General features: G+C 40.9%; 1 protein-coding gene across 4 annotated transcripts in view; it reads left to right on the top strand.

Annotated features, from left to right (window-relative positions):
- Rgl1 (ral guanine nucleotide dissociation stimulator like 1) overlaps positions 1-23,550 on the top strand; it is a 270,086-nt gene that overhangs the window by 113,080 nt on the left and 133,456 nt on the right. For all 4 annotated transcript variants that reach the window (XM_047520545.1, XM_047520542.1, XM_047520547.1 and 1 more), the window contains exon 2: positions 9,109-9,272. In XM_047520545.1, coding sequence (XP_047376501.1) covers positions 9,141-9,272 — 132 coding nt within the window. In that variant the 5' untranslated portion in view covers positions 9,109-9,140. The remainder of the gene's footprint in view (positions 1-9,108; positions 9,273-23,550) is intronic.

Raw genomic sequence — 23,550 nt, 5'->3', positions numbered from 1 at the left:
GGCAGCCAGGAAGCAAAGAGGAGACAGGAAGGGACGAGGGGCCCAATCCCCTTCGAGAGCATGCTCCCAGTGACCTAGCGTCTCGCCAGTAGGCTCCACCTCCTAAAGGCTCCACTACCTCCCAGAAGGACAACAGGCTGGTGACCACGCCTGTTGCACTTGGACCTTGGAGATGGAGGGCATTTGAGATTCACACCATAACATGAGGTGCTGATCCAAAAGACTGAAAAGGTTAAAATGTGAACTAGTAGTAGAACTCACTCCAACACAAGATCACAAATCGCCCTTCCCTGCTGGAGGAATATTGAACCTACTCCCTTGACCTTAACACCAGTTATGGAGATTTATTTATTTATTTATTTATTTTTTGCGGTACTAGGGATTGAACCCAGGGCCTTGTGCTTGCGAGGCAAATATTCTACCAACTGAGCTATATCCCCAGCCCCTGAGGATTTATTCTTATTCCAGAGTTCAAGATCAGGGAAGGAACAACGTATTTGATGGAAATAAGTCTACTTCTCTGAACAAAAGTTCCTTGCACCTAGTTGGTCTAGTAAACGGGTGTCTGGGCATTTAGTAACACTAACTAGATCATTACTATGTGAAACTAATCAAAGAGCTCTCTGTATGGGGCAAGGTATTATCTGATCAAATGAAGGGGGAATGATATTTTCTAGAATACAGCATATGTGAAAAATCATGGTGTCCTTAGTTCTTACGAGACTGCGAGAGGTTGCCTAGAGCCAGCCTGCTCTACTTGCCTCTCCCACAAGTGTTTTCTTTCTTTGTTTTTAAAAATTTTTTTAGATGTTGATAGACCTTTATTTTGTTTATTTATTTTTATGTGGTGCTGAACTCGAACCCAGTGCCTCACACATGCTAGGCTAGTGCTTACCACTGAGCCCAACCCCAGCTCCCAGAAGTGTTTTCCTGAAAGACATTTCCCGTGTAGACTTGCCATTTTCCTATGGCCTAGTAAAGTGACTGTAATTAAATAGATTACACTTCTGTTTAGAGTAAAGAGAAGAGTGAGAATAGACCACCCTTTAACCTGAAATGTGGAAGGGCTAGTCTATTCAGAAGTTAGTTACAATGATATGATTTTGTGCACTAACTGATCCATTCAACTCCCTGAGTCTAGCATTTTTAGATTTTTGCATTCCTCCCTTGAGAAACCCACCTCTGAATCGTTTCAAGAGCCCAGATTCCTGGGCATTCTGATTTTGGAACATCTAATGATGCTGTTTTATATGTGGAACCTTAACACTTGAAGGCTAGCAGTAGATTGGAGTGGCGGGAGGAGCTCTGGGCTCAGGCCACTTGAGAGACACCTTGGGGCTTATTCCTTAATCTCTCTTGATCTGAGCTCCTCCTGGGGCTGTTGTATGGGTGGAAAGCAGCTTGTGAAATGCTAGCCCTGTACCTTGCGGGCAAATGGCAAATGCACCATGGTGGGGGTCGTGTGTTGCTGTCCTGTTACTGTGGAGACCTAGAGACTGACACAAGGCTGAATCAGCTTAACTTCCTTCAACTCGAAGATAAAAATTTGCCTGTGCCTGTTGAACTGAGCGATGCTCCCCTGATGTTTTTTACATTTTGCCCTCATTCAGCCGGTTCAAGCTGGGGTTTACAGAATTGTGAAACACTGGAGCCTGGGACAGTCATGTGATTTACAGTTTTGTCTCATTTTAAGCTTTCAAGCAACATAATCACTGAGCTTTTGATCACAATAAAAACTCAGGCCAAAAACTTTAGCCCCCTAGAATTCCCCATATCTCTCCTAAAAGCCTGAGGATTCCTTCTGATCTCAGCCTGGGTTTTGTTTAGGTGTCCTCTCCCTCCCCCACGTCTGTCTTTACAGAGTTTTCACCAGACGGCTGCACCAGGAAGGGAGCCCAGCTGTTTTCCTGGGCTTGGCTCTTTGTGCTGAGCAGGAATTGCTGAGCAAAGAGCAGCGTTCCTCCAGGGAGGTTCGCAAGGGTAGTACAGACTCAGTCTGGATTTTTCTTTATTATTAAGAACTTCTGCCAAACACTATCAGTGAGTGGGGGAAAGGACACAAAGTCTGAAGTCCAACTGGACCAGCTTTTAAAAATATATCAACCTGAATAAAGCAGGAATGTCTTGCCCTTACTTAATTTTCTACATTGTCAGGAGACAGTTACTCTCAGTCAGTTCTACCTCCACAGACATGTTGTGCAACCATGCTCAGCATTGAGACCTTGGCAGAATTAACATTCCTTTGACATGGTTGCCCAGTGATTGACATTTATTCCAAAATACATCATAATGGGAAATGCTTAATCCCTTTTTCTACTGAAGTGTTTTTAATGAAAAAAAAAATGATTGTTTTAAAAGGGCAATAGAACTCTTTTTAAAAATTGAAGCAATGTAATAAGTTTATGTGCAGTCTCACTCTCAAAGAGCTGGTGGTCTAGCAGAGGAAGTAAGAGTATGTTGCAGGAAGCAGGAAAGCAATGTAAGGAATATAAATTGCCTTATATGTAATAGAAATGCAGTTGAGATTCCAAAGAGGAAGAGAATATGATCTGTTGCTGCCTTACTTTCTCCTGAGTTGACATATGTTGTCATTGCAAACACAACCAACATTTAGAAATGCTATGAAATGATGTTCTTCCTTCCTTGGGTGCTGCCAGTTAGGAATCTCATGCCACGGTTTCCTGGGATCCTTCCCTTCTGATGTCGGTTCATGCTTTAGTGTCCTTTTTGTTTTTGTTTTTGTTTTTTTTTTTTGTACTGGGGATTGAACTCAGGGGCATTGGACCACTGAACCACATCCCCAGCCCTATTTTGTATTTTATTTAGAGACAGAGTCTAACTGAGTTGCTTAGTGCCTTGCTTTTGCTGAGGCTGGCTTTGAACTTGTGATCCTCCTATCTCAGCCTCCCCAGCTGCTGGGATTACAGGTGTGCACCACCATGCCTGGCGGTCTCCATTTTTGTATAGGAATCATTGATTCCAGACAGATGGTTCTTTCTCTGTTTTCAAAGATGGTGAGACTGCTATATTGTACCCCCTAAAACTGGAAAACTATACTTTGAGACCTTCTTGAGTTCTCCACTTTGTAGATGTCCCAATAGCAATCACAATTAGAAAACTCTAGCACTGAGTCAGGGTTTGGAAGCTAAGGATCAGTGAGTATGTTCAAACATTAGCTTTACTACTCAATTTGTTTACAGCATAAACTCTTTGCTTCTATCTGAAGGAATTTTTTTTAATATTTCTTCATAATTGACTACATATCAGAGAGTTTTGGGTTGTACTGGAATAGTTAAAATTCATATATTATATCCATGGATGCCAAGGGTCTACTGAAATACCATACTGCTTGTTTGATTGTTGAATAGTGCATGCATAAAGTGGGAGTAAGTACAGCATATGATTTACTTACCAAAAGTCATACCTTTTTACTATTTTGTTTTATTGTTTAAATCCTTCAGGTCTCCTTGAAAAATGATTCAATGCATATTAATTTTGCTTTCACATTTGGGGGAGGTGAGTGTTCTATTTTTTTAACTGTTAGGCATCTCAGTAGCCTGGTAGTCTATCTGCTCAGATTAAAGATGAGAAAATGGAGGTCAAGAAGGGCGAAATGGCTTCCCAGGGGTTGCATAGAGAATCAGCTCCAGCCTTGTGATTTGAGCTCAGGTCTTCTGATTAGAATTTTAGTACTCTTTGCACTGATTCTGAACCTTTGAATAGAACTAAAATGCAAAGACTGCATTTGATAGGAAGAATTGAAGATAGGAGAAGATAAAGATAAACAACCTCTTATCTGGACAGGACCTCAGCTCATTAGGAAGAAGGATGAGGAAGAGAGAAGGTAGGAGGAAAGAAATGGCAGAAAGACAAATGGTCTCGGGAAGGACGTGGAACAGAACAGATGCCAACATTTTAATGATTGGAAGAAATCTGAGTTGAGTTTGAAAATTAAAAATGTCTTTTCAGGTAGAAGCAAAGAGTTCATGTACATAAAGGGCCCGAAGCAGAAATACTGTATTATTAATACATATAATGGACTCTGCAGGGGCAGAAAAGAAGCATGGCTTGAATAAAGACAAGACACACCAAGCCTCCCAGTAAGGTTCAGAATATTAAGCACTTTTTCTTCCAAAAATATTTAAAGAGGAGAGAGAGGAGGAAAAAAGATAATAATTTAAGAGGGATGTCTCATGTACTATTTATTATCATAAGAAGGAAAGTCAAACTCAATAAAGTACAGATTGATTGATCAAACAAAGCCCAGCCAGGACTTAATAAAATACAGACTGGAGGGAAGTCGTGCCCTAGCACATATTTTAAAGCCATGTTTCAAAAACGTTATCCATGGGGGGTATGGATGATTTTTATCAAATGGCAAAAACAGACACTAATAATGGCAAAGTTTTGTGTTCTTAGATTGCCACCTAACCACTTATATGTTCAAGAGTAGCCTCTGGGAAGCTACTCATTCCCTTTCAGTGCTTAGTGTCCAATTAGGGGATGAAACCATCAACAGGGTCCTTGTTATAGCCGTGGAAAATGTTATGACTGCTAGTCAATGATTATTTTGAAGGAATGGAAGAAAAGGGTAATTAAGACTCTATATTATGGCTAATGCATCATATTATACACCATGAATATTTAAAGAGAGTATGCAACAAAAAAGAGCATAAATTTCAAATAAATACCTTTATTTAAGGAAATATGCTTTTTCCTGGTAATATCATGTGATAATACTAATTATTTTCATCAATTTTTTACTACTCTCACTTTCTTCAATATATAAATTTTGATTAGACTGATCTTTGGATTTAACTTAACTTTAAACAATTTAATAGAAGTCTTTCAGCTTTGGTGGAGATGTTAAGGCTCTGGTACTTGAAAGCACAGTGACCTCAGAAACACTTTCATGGCTTTTCTTATCTGCAAATCATTTCTCTGTGTCAGATGAGCACATCTTTCCTCCATTCTGTCAGCCTTGTCTTTCCTGTGTTAATTTTGCTCCTTTGCTTCATGTAGTAAAGACAATTTATATTCAGAACACTTTTTTTTTTTTTGGTACCAGGGATTGAACCCAGTGGTGTTTAACCACTGAGCCACATCCCCAGAACTTTTTAATTTTAAAAAAAATTAAAATTTTTAAAAATTTTGAAACAAGGTCTCACTAAGTGGTTTAGGACCTGCTAAATTGCTGAGGCTGGCTTTGAGCTCGTGATCCTCCTGCCTCAGCCTTCTGAGCTGCTGGGGCGTGGGCCAGAGATGTAGTAGGGGCTACAACACTTTTATATTTATAAAAAAAAAGTTCTCAAGCAATTTTACTTTTGAACTTTTGAGAAAAAATATGCTTCCGTGTACTGTAATCAGATATTTGTTTTTATATATATTCAGCTTCCTTTTCCCATCCCACTCCCTACTTGAGGCTGATCTGATTATCTAGTGGTTTTTTTTTTTAAAAAAAAAGATTCTTTCTTTTATCGGGTGTTTTGGATAAAAGTCCTTCAAAACTGATTTTCAAAAGATCTTGTAAGGCTAATGATATTTTAGACTCATTCTTTAACTAGAGCAGAGGATTGTGCCTTCTACTTCTACAGTGATTTCATCTTGTCTGATGGCACTGTTGAGTGTAGGATCCTCGTCTTAGTGGAATTTGCTTGTAAGCCTTAAACATGTGTTTTAGGAAAGAAGGTGGTAGTCGTCCAACTCTTAAGATGCACAGCATGTCAGAGGTTGAAGAAGATCCACGTATGCCTTCTGTTCTAATTCTAACAGAAACCATCTTCACCGTATAGGCTTCTAGCTATTTTTAGGAGAATCAGTAAGAGATCTATAATGTAAGAATTGTTGAAAGAAAATATGAAATGTAACTTTAGACTTGGAGGGATAAAGATCAGAGCAGGGCTGGCTATACACTTTGTGAGACTAAGTGCAAAATGAAACACAGGGACTCCTGTTTAAAAATGAAGAATTTCAAGACAGGGACGGCAGAGCTTTCAACCAAGCACGGGGCTCTTGTGTAACCACACAGGTCGCACACTCAAAGCCTGCCCTGGTCAAAAGTTGAGAGGGTAGTAAAAAAGAAAGATCTATTTTCCCATGATGTTTCCCTCCCTGAATCGCACCTGATGGTCATCAGGCGACCATCTCTCAAGGGGGCACCATTGTGTCAGTTAGCAGAGCCAGCTCTAATGCCAGGGGTAGGACACCAAAGGAAGGTTGTATCCCACCTGCCTTGGGCAGGTGGATGGAGCCAGGAGCCCTCTGGACTGACCAAGGAGAGGGAGCTCTACTTTCTAGCAGTGTGGTCTGGATCTCATTTTTCATGGTCACAAAACAGCGATCGCTACCTTGAAGGGTTATTAGGTAGATCAAAGGTAACGGGAAAAATATCGAGCACAGTGGCTGATAGGCGGTGGGAGCCCAATCTGTATTGCACTTAGGATCATTTTTGGTAAGTGAGGACAAATACTGAGGATGAGTGAGAAAGGTCTCTGTCTCAGAGAGGTGCAGGGTCTCCAGATGCGTGGAGAGCCGCGTAAGGGCTGGTTGATGAGTTCCTCCTCAGCTACTGAGCGCTCTGGGATAGCCCACAACTCAGAATGGCATCTTCTTCCCAAGCAGGGCACCGAGCCATCTGTGGGAAGTCCGTGCACAGAAGAGTTCAGTCTCCAGCACTGAGCATTTGCCAGCTTTCTCCCACGCGCGGAGATGAGAGAGCCCTTGTGGGCAGACAGCAGAGCAAGAGCTGTGGGGTCACTGGGCTGCGCTCTGCTTCCAGAGGTTCTGTCATCTCTTCTGAGATGTTGTCATTTGTCTATTTTATTCAGTTATATTTCCATGATATGTGACGGAGACAGTCAAAACCATTTTATGCAGTTTTCCTATTTTGTTTTGACTTATTATTTGTTGTTTACAGTTTCATCTCCAATAACAACAGTGGAATTTCCTTCCCTACTCATCTGGCCTGTTTCCACTTTTGCCTGTTTATTTTAATTTCCTTTTACTCTTGGCCTGAAACCTCCACATGACCCTGCTTTGTTTATTTCCTTGCATGGATGTGTCAGCATCATTTATTAGCATGTCCGCTTGGAAGAACTTGGTTCATTAATCACGGAGGCTCTGTTTCCTGATTTCTAATGGGAATGTAGTAAGTGCTGTGTCTCTTAAGTACTTGGGGATGGCTTTGGGTACCAGTGTCCTCACCACTGCTCTCTGCCAGCAGATGGGCTGGCCCTCATGGCTTGCAGATGGAGCACAGGAGGCCCCAGGGCAGAGAAGTAACTCCTCTGCCGAAGACTCTTGTCTCAAATCCTTCACCCTGTGGTCCTGCCCTTCTTATTGGTCTCACTTCCCAGTTGCTCTTATTTGGGCAGTGGGTTATGTGAGCATAGGACCTGCTTTTTTGCAAATATACTCAATCCCCCTAAAACATTTTCATGAAAACCATTCTGTCGTTAGCTGATAAGCAATTCCATTTTGCAGTATTAGCTGTTTGTGTGTGTGGGGGGTGGGTATGTGATGTGTGTTATTAGACTTGTCTCCTTATGAAGAATTTAGTCCACTAAGTCAATAAAGTTAAGCAGAAGTAATAACTTGATTTTTACACCTGTTATTCGAATGTAATAAATCCATTACTTCATTTTGCTGAATTCTCACGACTGGACTGAGAGATCATCACATTTTTTGTTTGTTTGTGGTATTGGGAATTGAACCCAGGGCTTCACACTTGCTAGCAAGTGCTCTGCCACCGAACTATATTGCTATCCCAGTTCATATTTTAGCATTTACTCTGTATATGACACCATTTCTAGTCTCAAGATGCTTATAAGACTAGAAGGTGGAAACAGTTGAAAGCAAATAAATATAATCCAGTGTATGGGTGACACAATAGAAGCCCATCCAGAGTACATGAGTGACAAAGAGGGAGATCTGTATCATCTTGGGGTGGGAATTGGAGAGCATGTACCACAAACAAAAATTGAAGGTTCTGGATGTATTTGGAATGAAGTACTTTTGAATGGTTGAAGAGGCGGCAGTGCATGTACAAGGTAGGAGAAGGGAAGGGGGAGAATCCAGGCATGAAGGCCTTTAGATGCCATGTGAAGGAGTTTCAGATTCTGTTCTCCAGGACACCTTTCAGGTGGGCAGAACATCATTAGCAGATTTACTTTTTTAAAAAATTACCTTGAGAAGAATCAACTCATGGAGACTCAAATGGAGACAAAGGGTTCCTTATGACAGTGTGATGTGGAGCCAGGCTAGACACAGTGAGATTCTGAGCAAACCGGTGGTCCATGGATAGATGTCAAGAAAGTCAACTTTATAAAATTGGTATTGATTTTTTAAGTCTTGTCTTATAGTTATTGCCAATGAGACTAAGAAAGTAACACAGTCCGTAAATGTCAAAAATGTCAAAGGGAATCTTCCTCTGTGCTTCCATTGCAGAGTTGGTTTTCTTTGTTGTTTTGGGGGTGGGGGTTGAACCCAGGGCCTCACGCATGCTATGCAAGTTTTGTACCATAGAACGGCCCAGCCCTTCACTGCAGTTTGAAAGTGATGCTTCACAGACTATATTGTAACATGCCACATTGTCAACTCTTGATTACAGCTTTTCTCTCCTGGGCTCTAAGCTTCTTAGGTTTAAGAACCAAACTACTGAATTATTTGTGTGCACCTTGTAGAGTCACGTGCAGAGGAAATTTTTGAAAAGCAAAACTTCCTACACCACAGCCATTGCTTCTTCCGCATGTACCACATGGCATGGAAGTGTGCAAAGACCACTCAGACTTGCTTGACATCTACTTTTTTCCATGGCTTCTCACGAGAGGCCAGAGCAAAATGGCAAATAGACGTAAAAGGCAGAAGATAGTTTTTATTTGCTTTAAAGTTTGTGTCACTTTGCCCCTTGTCAAATGTGTCCCTGTACCTCCAGAAGCCTGCGTTAAAATACCAGTAATGAAAATTCAGAATATAAGAAGTTTCCATAAGAGTTGATGCCCGTTGTAAGACGGTCTTTGATAGTCTCATTATCCACAGGATGATTATTTGCTTCCTCTGTGTGCGTTGTTTAAGGTTCTAACCTGGATCGCACTTTATTCTTCCACACAGATCCGTAATGCCTCCTGCCTGCCTCTTTCAAGATGGAGGAGAAACTCGTGGGAGAGCCTACTCAAGTGGTATCTAAACTCAAGCTTTCCACCAAGGTAGAAAGCACAGGACACTGGCTGGTGGAAGATCATGCTCGAATATGGGACGTTTTGAAGACGGAGGAGGTAAGACAACTCTAGCTGACACAATTGGTGCAATGATGGATTTGCTCGTACCTGGAACTATTATTCTTAGCACAGCGAGCACCACAGGCCTTGTGGGAATGTCTTTACTCAGGAGCCATAGGCCCAACCGAGACTGGAGAACGACAGCTGGGGTGTGTCCCATGGATATTAATGACTACACAGTGATTCAGGCAAAGGCAAAGGAGGTAGCACTTATGGCAAGTTTTAAAAAGAATGAGCTGAGGCTTGTGTGCCTGTAGTCTGCCCTTTGGCCTCAGATACCCCAGTGACATAGCTGGAGGCCATCCTCTTTCTGTCTTCTCTCAAGGCTGCCCCCTGTTACTCTTTTTCTCTCTCAAGCCTATTATACTGAAGTTTCATTTTGACATATCCAACAGTAGCGTGTGTGTGTGTGTGTGTGTGTGTGTGTGAGAGAGAGAGAGAGAGAGAGAGAGAGAGAGAGAGAGCGAGAGAACATTCAAGGTGGGGAAGATGATGATCTTACTATTTCAGTGGGAATTATAAATTATAACATCTTTTTAGGTGTTTGAGGTTAAAATCATAAATACTACTAAGGTATTGAAGAACCTCTTCACTATATGCATAGTTGAATGAGGAGTCATAAAAGCTTGATTGGAAAAGAGAATGGAGATGTTCACATACACATGGGAAAGTTCTGACTTCACTGAGCGTAGGATTTGTCTTATGCGCACTAAAGCTGGAATGAGAGTTATTGGTTTTAATACATAGGAAAGAACATTTCAGGGAGAGGTACAAAAATAAGCTTCAAAATAATGATTGTGGTATAGAAATGCAGAAGGCAAAACATAAAATACTTAGTACATGGTACCAGAAAGACCAAGGACTATTTTCTGAGGGTGCCTCCCTAGTGGTATTCATTATCTTGGGTTGTTGTCTAGGGTCTGGTCCTCATATTCCAAACATGGAAAATTTATTTTCTCATATAAAATTTATTTTCTCATATAACCAATAGCAGAGTGTTCTTGACACACTCCTCCTCCTCCTCCTCCTCCTCCTCCTCCTCCTCCTCCTCCTCCTCGTCATCATCATCACCCTAAGGGTAGGAGGAAACTTTGGAAGGTTATGCTGTTAAAAACATACTTTCACATGCTTGTATGTAAAAGTTTTTCTTGATTAATACTTATTAGGTGAATTTTTAGTTAGATACATGAAAATTTTGTTTTTCAAGTCATTGTCAAATCGTTTTCCAAGGGGCTGGGGAGATAGCTCAGTTGGTAAAGTGCTTGCCTGGAAGCATAAGGCCATGGGTTCGATTCCCAGCACCAAAAAAAAAAAAAAAAAAAAAAAATAGTTTTCCAAGATCATGCCAATATGTGCTCCTACCATCAGTGCATAAAATTTCCCCTTGTTCCACACCCTTGGCAATTCTCAAAATTGTCAGATTTCTTAATTTTTCTATCTATTATATCTGAAATAAAATCTCATTCTTTGTTTGTTCTTTTTGAATCTCATCTCCACCTGAGACCACTTTTCTTTTTTTCTTTAGTACTTAATTGTCTAAGAGTCCAACAATAGCAAAACTCACCTCCTTTTCCCCAGCACCATCTTAAGATGTCTTTATTTTGATCACTCTTAGAAACATAGTCTAGATGACTGCAGAGTTATGGGTTATTTTCTTTCAGTACATTGGAAATATTCCATTGACCTTTGCTTTCCATTGCTCTGGAGGAGGAATTAGTTTAATTTTCATTCTTTTGAATATAATATCTTTACCCTTTAACTACTTAAACCTTATTTACATTTTTGCAATTATACAAATGCATTAATTCATTCTTCTGTTTTTGATGTGGATTTCTTTTTATTTAACTTTTTGGAATTCATGATGGGCTTCACAAATAATTGAATTGGTATCTTTTCTAGTCTGGAAACCTCTTTTACAATTTTCTTTTCAAATTTGCCTCATTCTTTTATAACTCCAATAAGATTTTCTTTTTGCTTTTCTCACTCTTTGCTCATGTCCCTTAACCTCTTTCAGGGTTACTATGTTTTTATTCCTCTCTGTGTTGCATTCTGGTTTATTTTATATTTATCTTCCGATTCACTAATTCTCTCTTCAGTAGCATCTAATCTGCTCTTTAACTCAATCACTTGATTTTTAAATTTCATTTCTATTTTTGTTCTTCTAGACGTTCATTTTCTTTTTAAATCATATAGTTTTTCTTTTAGCCTCTTGCTTTCTTTTTGTTCATATTTTTATTTTTTAGTCATGTTTGTCTGGAACTCTGAAGGGTCTGAGATTTTACCCCACATGTAAGTTAACTTGCTACAATTTTGTGTATGCTGAAAGATGACATGAGATTCTTGCCTCAGATCTAAATACTTTATTATTCACAATAAAAGCAGTAGTCAAAAAAAAAAAAAAAAAGCAGTAGTCAGAGTATTGTCATGTTTGGTTTGGTTTCATATGTCCTGATTCCTATAGGAGCAACACAGGTGAACCTAGATACATGTCTGCATAGGAAAGGAACATTGACCTTAGGAATCCTGCCATTTTATAGTAGGTAGTAAGCAAGCTTCCATTTTGATCTAAGGGTAGACATTAGCACATTCCTCAAAGTTGCCTGGTATAAGCTCAACCTGAAAAATGATCTAGGAAAAGATGAGTTGGGGACTTGAATTTGTGGCAAAACATGTAGGAACAAGAGATGTCCATGGAGGATTGTTTCCTAATAATAGTAAATCTAATGGTTTTATATTCACTCTGGAGATTACAAAAACTATGGTCTTATTCTACTATCTGTTTTTCTGGTTGGATCTTGTACATGGTGTTTTGTTAATTTGTGATTTTTGATTTTGAGTCCATTTGTATTGGAATGAAAAGAATTCTCTTCAGGGAGAATTTGCACTTATTTCTGGAAGCAACTGGAAACCTCTTTCAAGTAAATTCTTAGCCTGATTTTTTCAAACTATTCAATATGAATACAGGGTGGAAACTTACGCAAGGGTATTCTTGCTGTAGTGAATTCTAAGGGGGGTGAATAATCCCCCTTGCTACCCCTACTCAGTACGGAATTTCAAGATAATCAACTTGCCTTGTATTGTCATGGAGAAATATTACTAGTTCACTCCAGGGCTGAGGGAATGGCATTTTTGGGTCTCAATTTTTATGTAGTGGTGATTTCCTATAGATTCTCTCCATTGAATCAGTCCTAGACTTTGCATTATTGATCCTTATGTGTTTTAAGGTAATAAAACCTATGTTGACTAGAGTAATATGGAGCTGTACTAATACTATCTAAAACTTACATAGCTTAACCCAATAAAAGTTCATTTCTATTTTTTTTTATATTTTGCTTTAGTTGTAGGTGGACACAATACCTTTATTTTATTTTTATGTGGTGCTGAGGATTGAACCCAGGGCCTCAAGCACGCTAGGCGAGCACTCTACCACTGAACCACAACCCCAGCCCAAAAGTTTATTTCTTAACCACATAATAATTCAGTTTAGGTGTTTCTGGTGAGGGTGCTATTTTTCTCCGTGTGGTAATTCAGGACCCAGCTACTTCCTTCTTGTAGCTCTACAACTATCTGTGGCCTGGAAATCTTCTATATTCAGCTCGTAATTAAAAAGTCTGACCTTAAAAAAAAAAAACCTGGAATTAATCTAACCAAAGAGGTGAAAGATCTGTGCTATGAAAACTATAGAACACTAAAGAAAGAAATTAAGAGGTTCAGAAGATCAAAAGAACTCCTGTATTCTTGAATAGGCAGAATTAATATTGTCAAAATGGCTGTACTACCAAAAATAACATACACATTCAATGCAGTCCTCATCAAAATACCAATGACATTGTTCACAGAACTAGAAAAAAAGCAGTCCTAAAATTTGTTTGGAAGGATAAGAGACCCAGAATAGCCAAAGCAATTCTGACAAGAAAAGAGATGCAGGAGACATCACAATACCCATTCTTAAATTATACTACAGAGCTGTAGTAGTAAAAACATCATCGTATTGGCATCAAAATAGATATAAAGACCAATGGATGAGAACAGAAGACATAGAGACAAACCCAAATTTTTACAACCATCTGACACTTGACAAACTGCTAAAATATATATATTGGAGAAAAGGTCACCTTTTAAATAAATGATGCTGGGAAAACTGGATATCCATATGGAGAAGAATAAATTTAGGTCCCTATCTTTCCCTGCACAAAAGTCAAATCAGAGTGGATCTAAGATTTAGGAATTAGACCAGAAACCTTGCAACTGGTAGAAGAAGCATAGGGTTAATACTCTATCATATAGTTGTGGCACCGACTTCCTCAATAAGACACCTAAAGATCAAGAATCAGTAAGTAGGATGCCATCAAATTAAAAAGCTTCTGCACAGCAAAGAGAGTGAAGAGAGAGCCTATAGAATGGGAGAAAATCTTTGCTTTCTATTCCTCTGACAGGAGATTAATATCCAGAATATTTAAAAACCAAAAAAACCCTCAATGCCAAAAAAGGAAATAGCCTAATCAATAAAGGGGCAAAAGAACTAAACAGAAACTTCTCAAAAGAAGAAACACAAATGGACAGGAAATACATGAAAATATGTTCAGCATTCCTAGTAATTAGGGAAATGCAAATCAAAGCTACACTAAGGTTTCTTCTCACTCCAGTCAGAATGCAATTACCAAGGACATGAATAATAATAAATGCCAGTGAGGATGTGGGAGAAAAGGTGTACTCTTACATTGTTGGTGGGACTGCAAATTAGTACAGCCACTCTGTAAAGAAGTGTGGAGATTCCTTTAAAAACTAGGAATGAAATCACCATATGATTCAGCTATCTTCTTGGTATTTATCCAAAAGATAAATCAGCATACTATAGTAATACAGCCATTTTATAGCAGCAAAATTCACAATAGCCAAACTGTGGAATCAACCCAGATGCTGGTCAATAGATGAATGGATTAAGAAAATGTGGTTTATATACACAATAGAGTTTTACTTAGTCATAAAGAAGAGTGAAATAATGGCATTTGCCAATAAGTGGATGGACATGGAGAAAATCATGCTAAGTGAAATAAAGCCAGACTCAGAAAATCAAGGATCAAAAGTTTTCTCTCATATGTGGAAGTTCGAGCAAAATAAGGGAAAGAAGGCCGTTGGGGAGGGGATCAGATATCATAAAGATACAGGGAGGGTCAGTGGAGTGGAAGAACAAGCATGAAGGAGGGAAAGGGGAAGATAAATGGATGAATTTAACAAAAACATGTTAAATTTATACATTAGGGTACCAAAGGAATCTCGCCTTTCTGTATATGAAGAAGAGAGGACGTTTAGTAGAGGAGAGGAGGGAGAATAGGGGGAGGGTAGAGGGGAACAAAAGTGGGGAAGGAATGGGGATTGAAATCAAATTCCTTGCCTGCATGATTCTGTCAAAATGAACTCAAGTGCTATGTATAACTAATACTCTAATTTACAAGAAGAGGTTGAAAAGGGTACACTTTATTCTTAACTCTCTGAACTAGAAGTGACATGCATTACATCAGCTTATGCTCTTATCCTGAGATCTGGTCCCACTACCCACACAGACGTGAGGGAGTTAGGTTGGAGAAATGTAATGTCCAGTTGGGCCAGTACTGTAATACAATGGAAAGGCAAGTGCAAAGTGAATTTTGGTGGACAGATAATAAATATAACCAAAAAAGAAAAAATGAAAAAGGCTAAATGGTACCTGGTTTGGCCAGTGATCTCTAAATGGAAGTTATCTTTTTTTGTTATGGTTCCCAGGGATTAAACCCAGGAGCACTGAACCAGTGAGCCATATCATCCCCAGTTCTTTTTATTTTTTATTTTGAGACAAGATGCTGAGGCTGGCTTTGAACTTGGGGTCCTCAGACCTCAACCTCCTGGAGTAGCTGGGATTAGAGCATGTCCCACCTCACCTGACTGGAAACCAATGCTCTTCAGTTTACCAATGTATTGAAAAAGGTATTTTAGTTCTACTTTATGAAGTATTTTTATCTGTTTTTAGTTGGAGAGTCAATTAGGATATTCAGTCCACCATACTGGTAGAAATGTGAGTGATTTAAAACTTACAAATCTAGGTTTTAAGAAAATGCATCATTTAAAAATTATTTCACTAGGTTAGAGAGAATCATCTTAGGTAGTATTGAATTTGTAATATTTTTTGACCATATTTCGTTAAGTACTTGTTCACACATGAATGTTCACTACTAACTTCTAATCATTTAAAAGTTTTATGTAGGCACAAGTTAGTATCAAGTATATTTGCAGTAAATTGGTGCAGCCTCTCTGGAAAGCAGTATGGAGGGAAGTTCCTCAGAAAACTTGGAATGGATCCACCATTTGACCCAGCTATTCGTTTATACCCAAAGGACTTAAAATCAGCATACTACAGTAAAGCAGCCACATGACTGTTTATAGCTGCTCAATTCACAAAAATAGCTAGATTGTGGAACCAACCTAGATGCCCTTCAATAGATGAATGGATAAAGAAACTGTGGTATATGTACACAATGGAATAGTACTCAGTCATAAAGAAGAATAAAATTATGGTATTTGCTGGTAAATGGATGGAGTTGGAGAATATCAAGCTAAACGAAAAAAGCCAATCCCAAAAAACCAAAGTCCCAATGTTTTCTCTGGTAAGTGGACGATGATACATAACCAGGGTGGGGGGTAAGAGAAGAATGAAGGCACTTTGGATTGTGTAGAGGGAAATGGGGTGGGAAGGGGTGGGGGAAGGAAAGATAGTGGACTGAGACAGACATCATTACTCTATGTATATGTATGATTACATGAATAGTGTGAATCTACATTGTATACAACCATAGAAATGAAAAATTATACCCCATTTGTGTACAATGAATTGAAATGAGTCTATAAAAATTAAAAATTAAAAAAAACAAATAAAATTTCAGAGGTAAAAAAGAGTATATTTGCAGTTAAAGTATTATTTTCATTTCCAATGTAGTGATTAATTGTAGCTACTCCAAATATGCTTTTAAAATATAAATATTTAATTTTAAGTTATAAATCATACTGTATGTAGTAGAAAATATTGAATTGTTGGGGGGGATCAAATAGGGAAACCAAATGTCTCTATAAAATCGCAGCATCTTTTATTTTTAAAGCGAGCAAGAGTAGATGGAGGATAGGACATGTTTTGTGGTGAAAATGTTGCTTTTTGATCACTGTGGTAGCTTACATGGGGGTATGAATTTGTCAAAGCTATTGAGCTCATACTCATTGTCTATCTATATACACTTAAAACAGACACATTTCATTATATGTAAATTATACCTCCATAAAGTTGATCTTAAAAAATGGGCAATGGGATGATACACTGGAATGAAACCAATCACTCAATAATCACAGTGCAGCGGTGGGTGTTCTGCGGTGCCCTGGATGATGGGTGTGTCTGCGGGCGTTCTGAGCCTGGCGTGCACAGTCCAGCCTGGGTCTGAGTGTGCTGCTGTACCTGTGGGTCAGGGAAGGCGGGCTCCCTAGCAGGCTAGTACTTGAATTCACTCTTAAGGGAAAGAGAGAAATCCGCCCCGCAAATCAAATTTTAGAAAGGCAATCAGATGAAATATTCATTGAAGAAGGAAACCTGTGTTCCGGGAAGTGTTAGAGAGAATGCCCTAGAGTTTGGAATACCTTAAGCTTCCCTCTTATCTTAAGTGGAAAGGTAAGAGATGACACTGAAAGGGACCAAGTAATGAAAAGTCTTACGTGTCTCATTAGATCAAAAACTATGATGTGGGTGTAGGGGAGTCAGTGAAGAGTTTTAGGAAGGGGTAGTGACAAGATCAGATTTGTTTTTCAGAAATGTGACTTGGTCAGACCTTTGTTGGATGCCCTGGAATGCTTCCAAGCCGCTCAGTCTCACGCTGGTCTCTCCTCCGTTCGCACCAGGCTGGTCAGTGCTGACCTGGGGATCATTTGAGTTGTTCTTTGTCTCTCTCCAGACGATTTGTCTTTGAAACCATGCCCATTAGTCTTAACTCTATTTCACTTAAAATTCCAAAGCACTGGCACACTACTGGATCCAGGTTGAAATAAATGCTTGGTGATGGATTGGTGAGTCATTTTCATGATTTAATGGTAATGTGTTGTTTCTGTAAATTATAACATCAACCAAAATGTTGTCATCTCGGATCTCTGAGTACAAAAGAGACCCATTCATTCTATGCACCATTGGGTAACTTAAGTCATGGTGCTTTTTATGTATTTATTTTTGGTATTGCTGATTGAGCTTTGGGTCATTCACTAAGCAGGGAGCTTATCTGTGTTCAATGTTTCACATTTGTGAGAATCACCAAAATAAGTAATAGTCTCCGTAGCCATGGAACAGAGATGTTCTGTGGGAAGTTAATCCAGCGGATGCCTGCACGGAGCCTGTGCAGATGACATCTTCCTCTCTCTGGCCCAGGAATGGGGCCCCACATAGAGACATCACATTCTCAGAGGAGGAAATAGCAATGTGATCACCATGCATGCTTTGGAGATTAAATCATACTCATCCGAGGGACCAGAGGAGAGAGAACTTGGAAAAAGCTGGATGACAGTGTGGATCACCAGTGGGAGGGCTTTGTATTCAACCCTGAAGAGCCAGCTCTTGCTGAACTCCAAGGCTCTGCTTTGAAGACAGAGCTGGGGTTCTTCTTGAGGATTCTAAATGAATTCCTTTTTCTGCCTGTCAAAATTTTCCTATGAGGCAAAGACATAGAAATCTCCTTCCTATATTAAAGTGCTTTGAAGCATGGATATCTAAGATGAGTAAAGTAGACATGTCATTAGTAGTGAGAAATGAAATAGGTTGAATAATATTCAGTTGGAGTCTGTAAGGGAGGGAAAACACCATTACAGAGTATCTGCTTCGTATTAAGAACTGTGCTTGGCAATTTCATATTCATCAACATATTTAAGTGTCATAGCCATGGGGACATCTTTCATTTATTTATAAGAATTTTTAATTTCTTTTTTGCATGTTGACCCCTCTACATAGGCTGCTAAGGACCAGCTAGCATCATTGCTTTGAGAGCTGTGGAGATTTTTAAAAATTATAATTAGTGGTGCCTATTAATTGTACAGAATAACGGGTTGCTGTGTGACATTTTCATAATACTTTTAATGTATTGACTGTATCCCTTCCCTTCCCCCTCCCCCTGACCCTCTTCCCCTTTCCTGAGTCCCTTCCCCCTTGATTCCACATATGAGATAAAATATGTGATCCTTGTCTTTCTGATTCTTATTTATTTTACTTAACAGGATGATTTAATTTTTCTTTATGGCCTAATAATACTCCACTCGTGTGTGTGGGGTGTGTGTGTGTGTCTCACATATTTTTTGTGCATTGATTTGCTGATGGGCATCTAGGCTGGTTCCGTAACTTGGCTTTTGTGAATAGTGCTGCAATAAACATGGACGAGCAGGTGTCTTAATTACATGTTGACTTTGATTCCTCCAGGTATATACTCAGGAGTGGTTTAGCTGGATTATATGATAGTTCTATTTTTAGTTTTTTGAAGAATCTACGTACTGATTTCCATAGTGGCTGTACTAGTTAGTTTACATTCCAGTAGGGTAAGAGAGTTCCTTTTTCCCACATCCTCTCCATCATTTTTTTTTTCCTTTATAATAGCTCTTCTGACTAGGGTGACAGGGAATCTCACTGTATTTTTGATTTGTATTTCTCTGATGGCTAAAGATGTTGAGCCTTTCTTCCTTTATAATATTGGCCATGTGCACTTCTTTTGGAAAATGTCTGTCTGGCTCATTGGCCCAGTTACTTGCAGGAGTCTTGAAGATTAGAGGTTAAGGTGAATGCCCAAAGATCCATAACCGCTAAACTGCAGGGTAAGACTTACATTCCAGCATAGCTTCTTCAGAGCTGGGCTTTATCTCCGCATGAAGCTACCGAGATTGTTCACATCCTCACTCTGCGCTTGGCTTCCCTGCTCACTTCCCTGGTCTCTGCTCCGTGTGTGGTACGGGCCTTGCTCGCAGAGCGTGGCTCTGTGATGTCCTGTGAACCAGCGCCCACGGGCCGCAGGGGCCTAACCGCCTGCTTCCTCGTGGTGTTGGCCTCGGTTTGGGGGCTGAGCTTCCACTTCGTCCCCCGCCCAGTATCTTTCTCAGCCAGTTCTGGCTGCTAGAGCGAAGTACCACCGACTGGGTGGATCATGAGGAGCAAACGTTTATTTCTCACAGTTCTGGAGGCTGGAAGCCCCAGATCAGGGTGTCGGCTTGGTCGGGTTCCAGTGAAGGGCCTCTTCCAGGGGCCAGCACCGCCTTCTTCCCGTGTCCTCACAAGGCAGAGAGAGCTGGAGAGCGCCTTTCGTAACAGCTGTGATTCCATTCACGAGGGCTTCCCCTTGCGACCCGAGTGTCTGCCAGAGGCCCCGCCTCCTAGTACCCTCGCCTCGAGTCAGGATTTCAGATTTAGGGGACACGAACATTCAGTCTGTATCAGTGTCCCAGTATCCATGGAGACAGCACCCCTGCCTTTAACCCCATCCTGTTTAACTGGAACCCAGAAAGTCTGCCTGGCCCTTTGTAGCTTCTTCTTCTGCATAACTGCGTTGCGCTCCCCGTTCCCGAAGCTATCGACGGAGGTCTGATTTTGACCAGTCCGGCTGTTTGGAACCTGGATATTTTCCCCTCTTTCCTGAACTCCTGTTGCTTCCTTGGGCATTAACACTTGCCTGAGTCACATCAGAGTTTAACACTTGCCTGAATCACATCAGAGTTTTCCTGTGCCCTGCCTTTTTTTTTTTTTTTTAAATGAGACAGGTGCTGCCACAAGACAGAATGCAAGACAGGCTGAGGAAAAGCAGGGTTTGTCACCCTCACAGGTTCTAGAGACAGGTGGCAGGGCATGCCACACAGAGTCGCATAGGAAAGAGGCAGAGGTGGTCAGGAGGCAGAAGACAGGATAGGGAAGGTTTAGGGCATCCCTCACTGGCAAGGCAGGGCTGGGGATCCGTTTAGGGTTGGCTAGTTTGAATGATCTCGGTGGGCTTTGGGCTGTGGGGTGGTCTCTAGTTTCATGGTACCCAACCCAGGATGACCGAGGCAGAGGGATATTGTTTCCTGAGGGGTACAGGTCATCTCTGGGCCCTTTGTTTTCTTTAGAAATTGGCTAGCCCTAAGAGTACAGTCTCTCACAGCAAGAAAGTTTTTTTTCTTTTAAGATGTCAAAGCATCATGATATACAGAAAAAAACTTAAATATCTATAATACGACCCTGAGACACACCTGGAGTCAGGGGAGCCTCTCTAGCTTGAGTGCATCCACTCCATGTCTTTTATTCTCCTTTGTGGCCCTTGCTGCCCAGGTTTTGCTGTGGTTAAAACTATTTGGGTTATGTCAGGAAGTTTCATAGTCTAAACTAAAGGGGGTTGTTTTAGTTCGCGTTTGTATCACTGTGATCAAAATACTCAACAAGAACAATGTAGAGGAGGAAAAGTTTATTTTGTGCTCATGGTTTGAGAAGTCTCAGTTCATAGACAGGCACTCCATTGCTCTGAGCCCATGGTGAGCCATCATACCACTGCAGAAGGGCCCGGTGGAGGAAAGCTGCTCAGCGCACAGTGGGGTCAGAGAGCCAGAAAGAGAACAAGAGAGAGAAAGAAGAAAGGAAGGCACCACAGAGAAGATGTACCCTCTGTGGCATGACCCCAGGGACCCATCTCCTCCAGCCATGCCCACCTACATTTACCAATTAGTCAGTCCATTCAAGCCAGAATGAACTAATTAAGTTACAGTTCTCATAATCCAATTGTTTCACTTCTGAATATTCTTGCATTAACAAAAAAAGGTTTTTGGGGACACCTCATATCCAAACCATAATAGAGGACTCAGCATATCCGAGTTTCATAAGGCTAAGTTTCACTGCTGGTATGAGAAGGTGCTTGACTATCACCTCTTCACTGGGGATATCCTTGACACCTCTGGTCAGGTTAGTGACCCTCCTGTGTGGTCCCATAACACTCTGTTTCACTATCTCAAGACTCATCACGTGAACAGCACTGGTATGTTTATATATTGCTGGTTCTCAAACTAGAATAGATGCTCCTCAGTAACAGGGCCTCTGTCATGTTCACCTGTACGTGTCAGACATTATTCAGTGTCAGATATATAGTAGTTACCTAATAAATACTGAATATGGAAAGTGTATAGTGTACAAAGAACACAGACTCTGGAGCCAGACTGGCTATGATTTCAATAAATGCATTAATCTGTGCTTCAGTTTTCTCATCTGTAAAGTGGGTATGCTGATAGGGTTACATGAGAGTCGAGTTCCAATATGTAAATTTCTTAGGACAGAGCCGCATTACATAATCAGCATAGGTACAGACTGTTATTATTGAATCATTGAGGGAAGAGTATGGTCTTAGTCCATTTTCCGTTGCTAATAACAAAATATGACAGACTGAGAATAGATTTATTTTGACTCACAGTTTTGATCCAGGGTTGAGAGGCCACACCTGGTGATGGCTTTCTTGATGGCAGAGTCCCTTGGAGGTGCAGGGCAACACGTGGTGAAAGACAGGGAGTGTGGACACATGTGTGTCCTCTGCTTCCTCTCTTCCTATAAAGCCACCACCATCGATCACGGGGGCTCCACCCTGATGATCTTATCTAATCCTCATCACCAGCCAGGGGCCCCACCTCTAAGCACCAGATGGTTCCATTTCCGCCCTCTGGATACTTCGCAGGGGTGATTAGGAGCCTGGCAGACACTGCGGCCACGTCCCTGCCTAGTCGTTTCTTCCCTCCCTCCCTTCCACCCTCCCATCGTCCCTGTTCTTCCCACCCCCTTTCTTCATGCACATTTATCACATCGTTTGGCAGTTACTTGTTTTATGGTTTTTCCCAGTACAGCATGAGCTCCTAACACAAAGAACTTTGTCTGTTTTACTTAAAGTTACGTCATTGCGATGTTGAGATATTTGCTTTGAATGAACCGACAAAGGAACTAACCCACAAAGGAATGGTCAGGTAAACAGCTCTGTAGGCACGGTCACCCTGAGAAGAGCTTCCAGTGATGGAAGGTGCTTTCTCTGATGTCATGTGAGAGCAGACCCAAGGCTCAGGACCACAGGTTTCCCTCCGTGTGGCTCGTACTTGTCAGTAATAGGAAGAGCTACGATTTTACTAGATTTCTGAGAATCAGCAACATATGTAAGTAGTGAAAACAGTGAGGACAGGAGCAAATAGCCTGGTGGAGCCAGTCCTTGGTGAGCCAAGGAGGCCTCCCACTCTTGTTTACCCTTATGGCCTGCCATGCTTACAAACTAGCTCATTGTCGCCTCAAAACATTCATTTTAAGTAGGAGGAACGCAGTGCAAGAACAAATCTGAATTGTTTCAAAGTAAAAATGTTTGACTAAGAAAGCTAAAAAGGACAAACAAAGACTTGAAACATTGTGAAGGAGGAAGAGTTCCGCTCCATCCAGGTGGGAGGAGGAGCTATTTTTAAGGATTAATGGAGGGTGGAAGAGATTTGGGAACACAAGATGAGCCAGGATTTCTGATGGGTGTCCAGAAGTAGATTCACTGACTACCGGAAGTACTGCCACAAAAGGTGATTCCCTAACTCTCAGGACTTCCTGGAAGGAGCGTCATCCACCCCAGACTCCAAGTACACATGAAAGGACAGCGAGCCACTTTGGGCAGGGAGCGCAGTGTTGTGCATTTTTAGAAGCCAGGCAGCACAAGAAAGGGGGTGCCTGACTGAGCTCTGCCGGGCCTGACGCAGAGCCGCGCAAGGGCGGCCCGGGCAGTGGTAAGAACTTGGCCTGCAGAGCGGCCTACACATTCAGCCCTGGCTTCCATGCCTCTCGGGTTTTGTTTTATTGCGAAAACAAAATGTGAGACACTGAAGAACTCATAAAGGACAGCCAGCTTAAGATCTAGTCTCTTCATAATGCCTTCTCCCAACACAATCACCAGGTCCTAGTCGCTGTGGAACTAGCCTGAGCTTGTCATTTGTCATCCTTAACCAGGGGGGTCGAGTCAGCCTTTTAATGCTGCTTTTCTCAATTTGCCTTGATGGTTGTGTTTCTCTTGCAGAGAAGAAACTTCCATGGCATTTTGTCACCTCTTGATTTCTCATTCCTCAGCTAAATGAACCAGGGTGCTTGTGAATGCACTTAATTCACAGTAACTTGATTTTCTGCACATTTACGAGAGAGAGAGCAACACACGACCCAGAGGAGATGCTTAATCAAAGTTTGTTAAATGAATGGATGGATAACATATGTGAAAAC

This window comes from Sciurus carolinensis, chromosome 12 (genome assembly GCF_902686445.1).
Source record: "Sciurus carolinensis chromosome 12, mSciCar1.2, whole genome shotgun sequence".
Taxonomy (NCBI): Eukaryota; Metazoa; Chordata; class Mammalia; order Rodentia; family Sciuridae; genus Sciurus; species Sciurus carolinensis.
The sequence above is the reverse complement of the archived record's forward strand: the minus strand, read 5'-3'. Positions and strand labels throughout refer to the sequence as shown.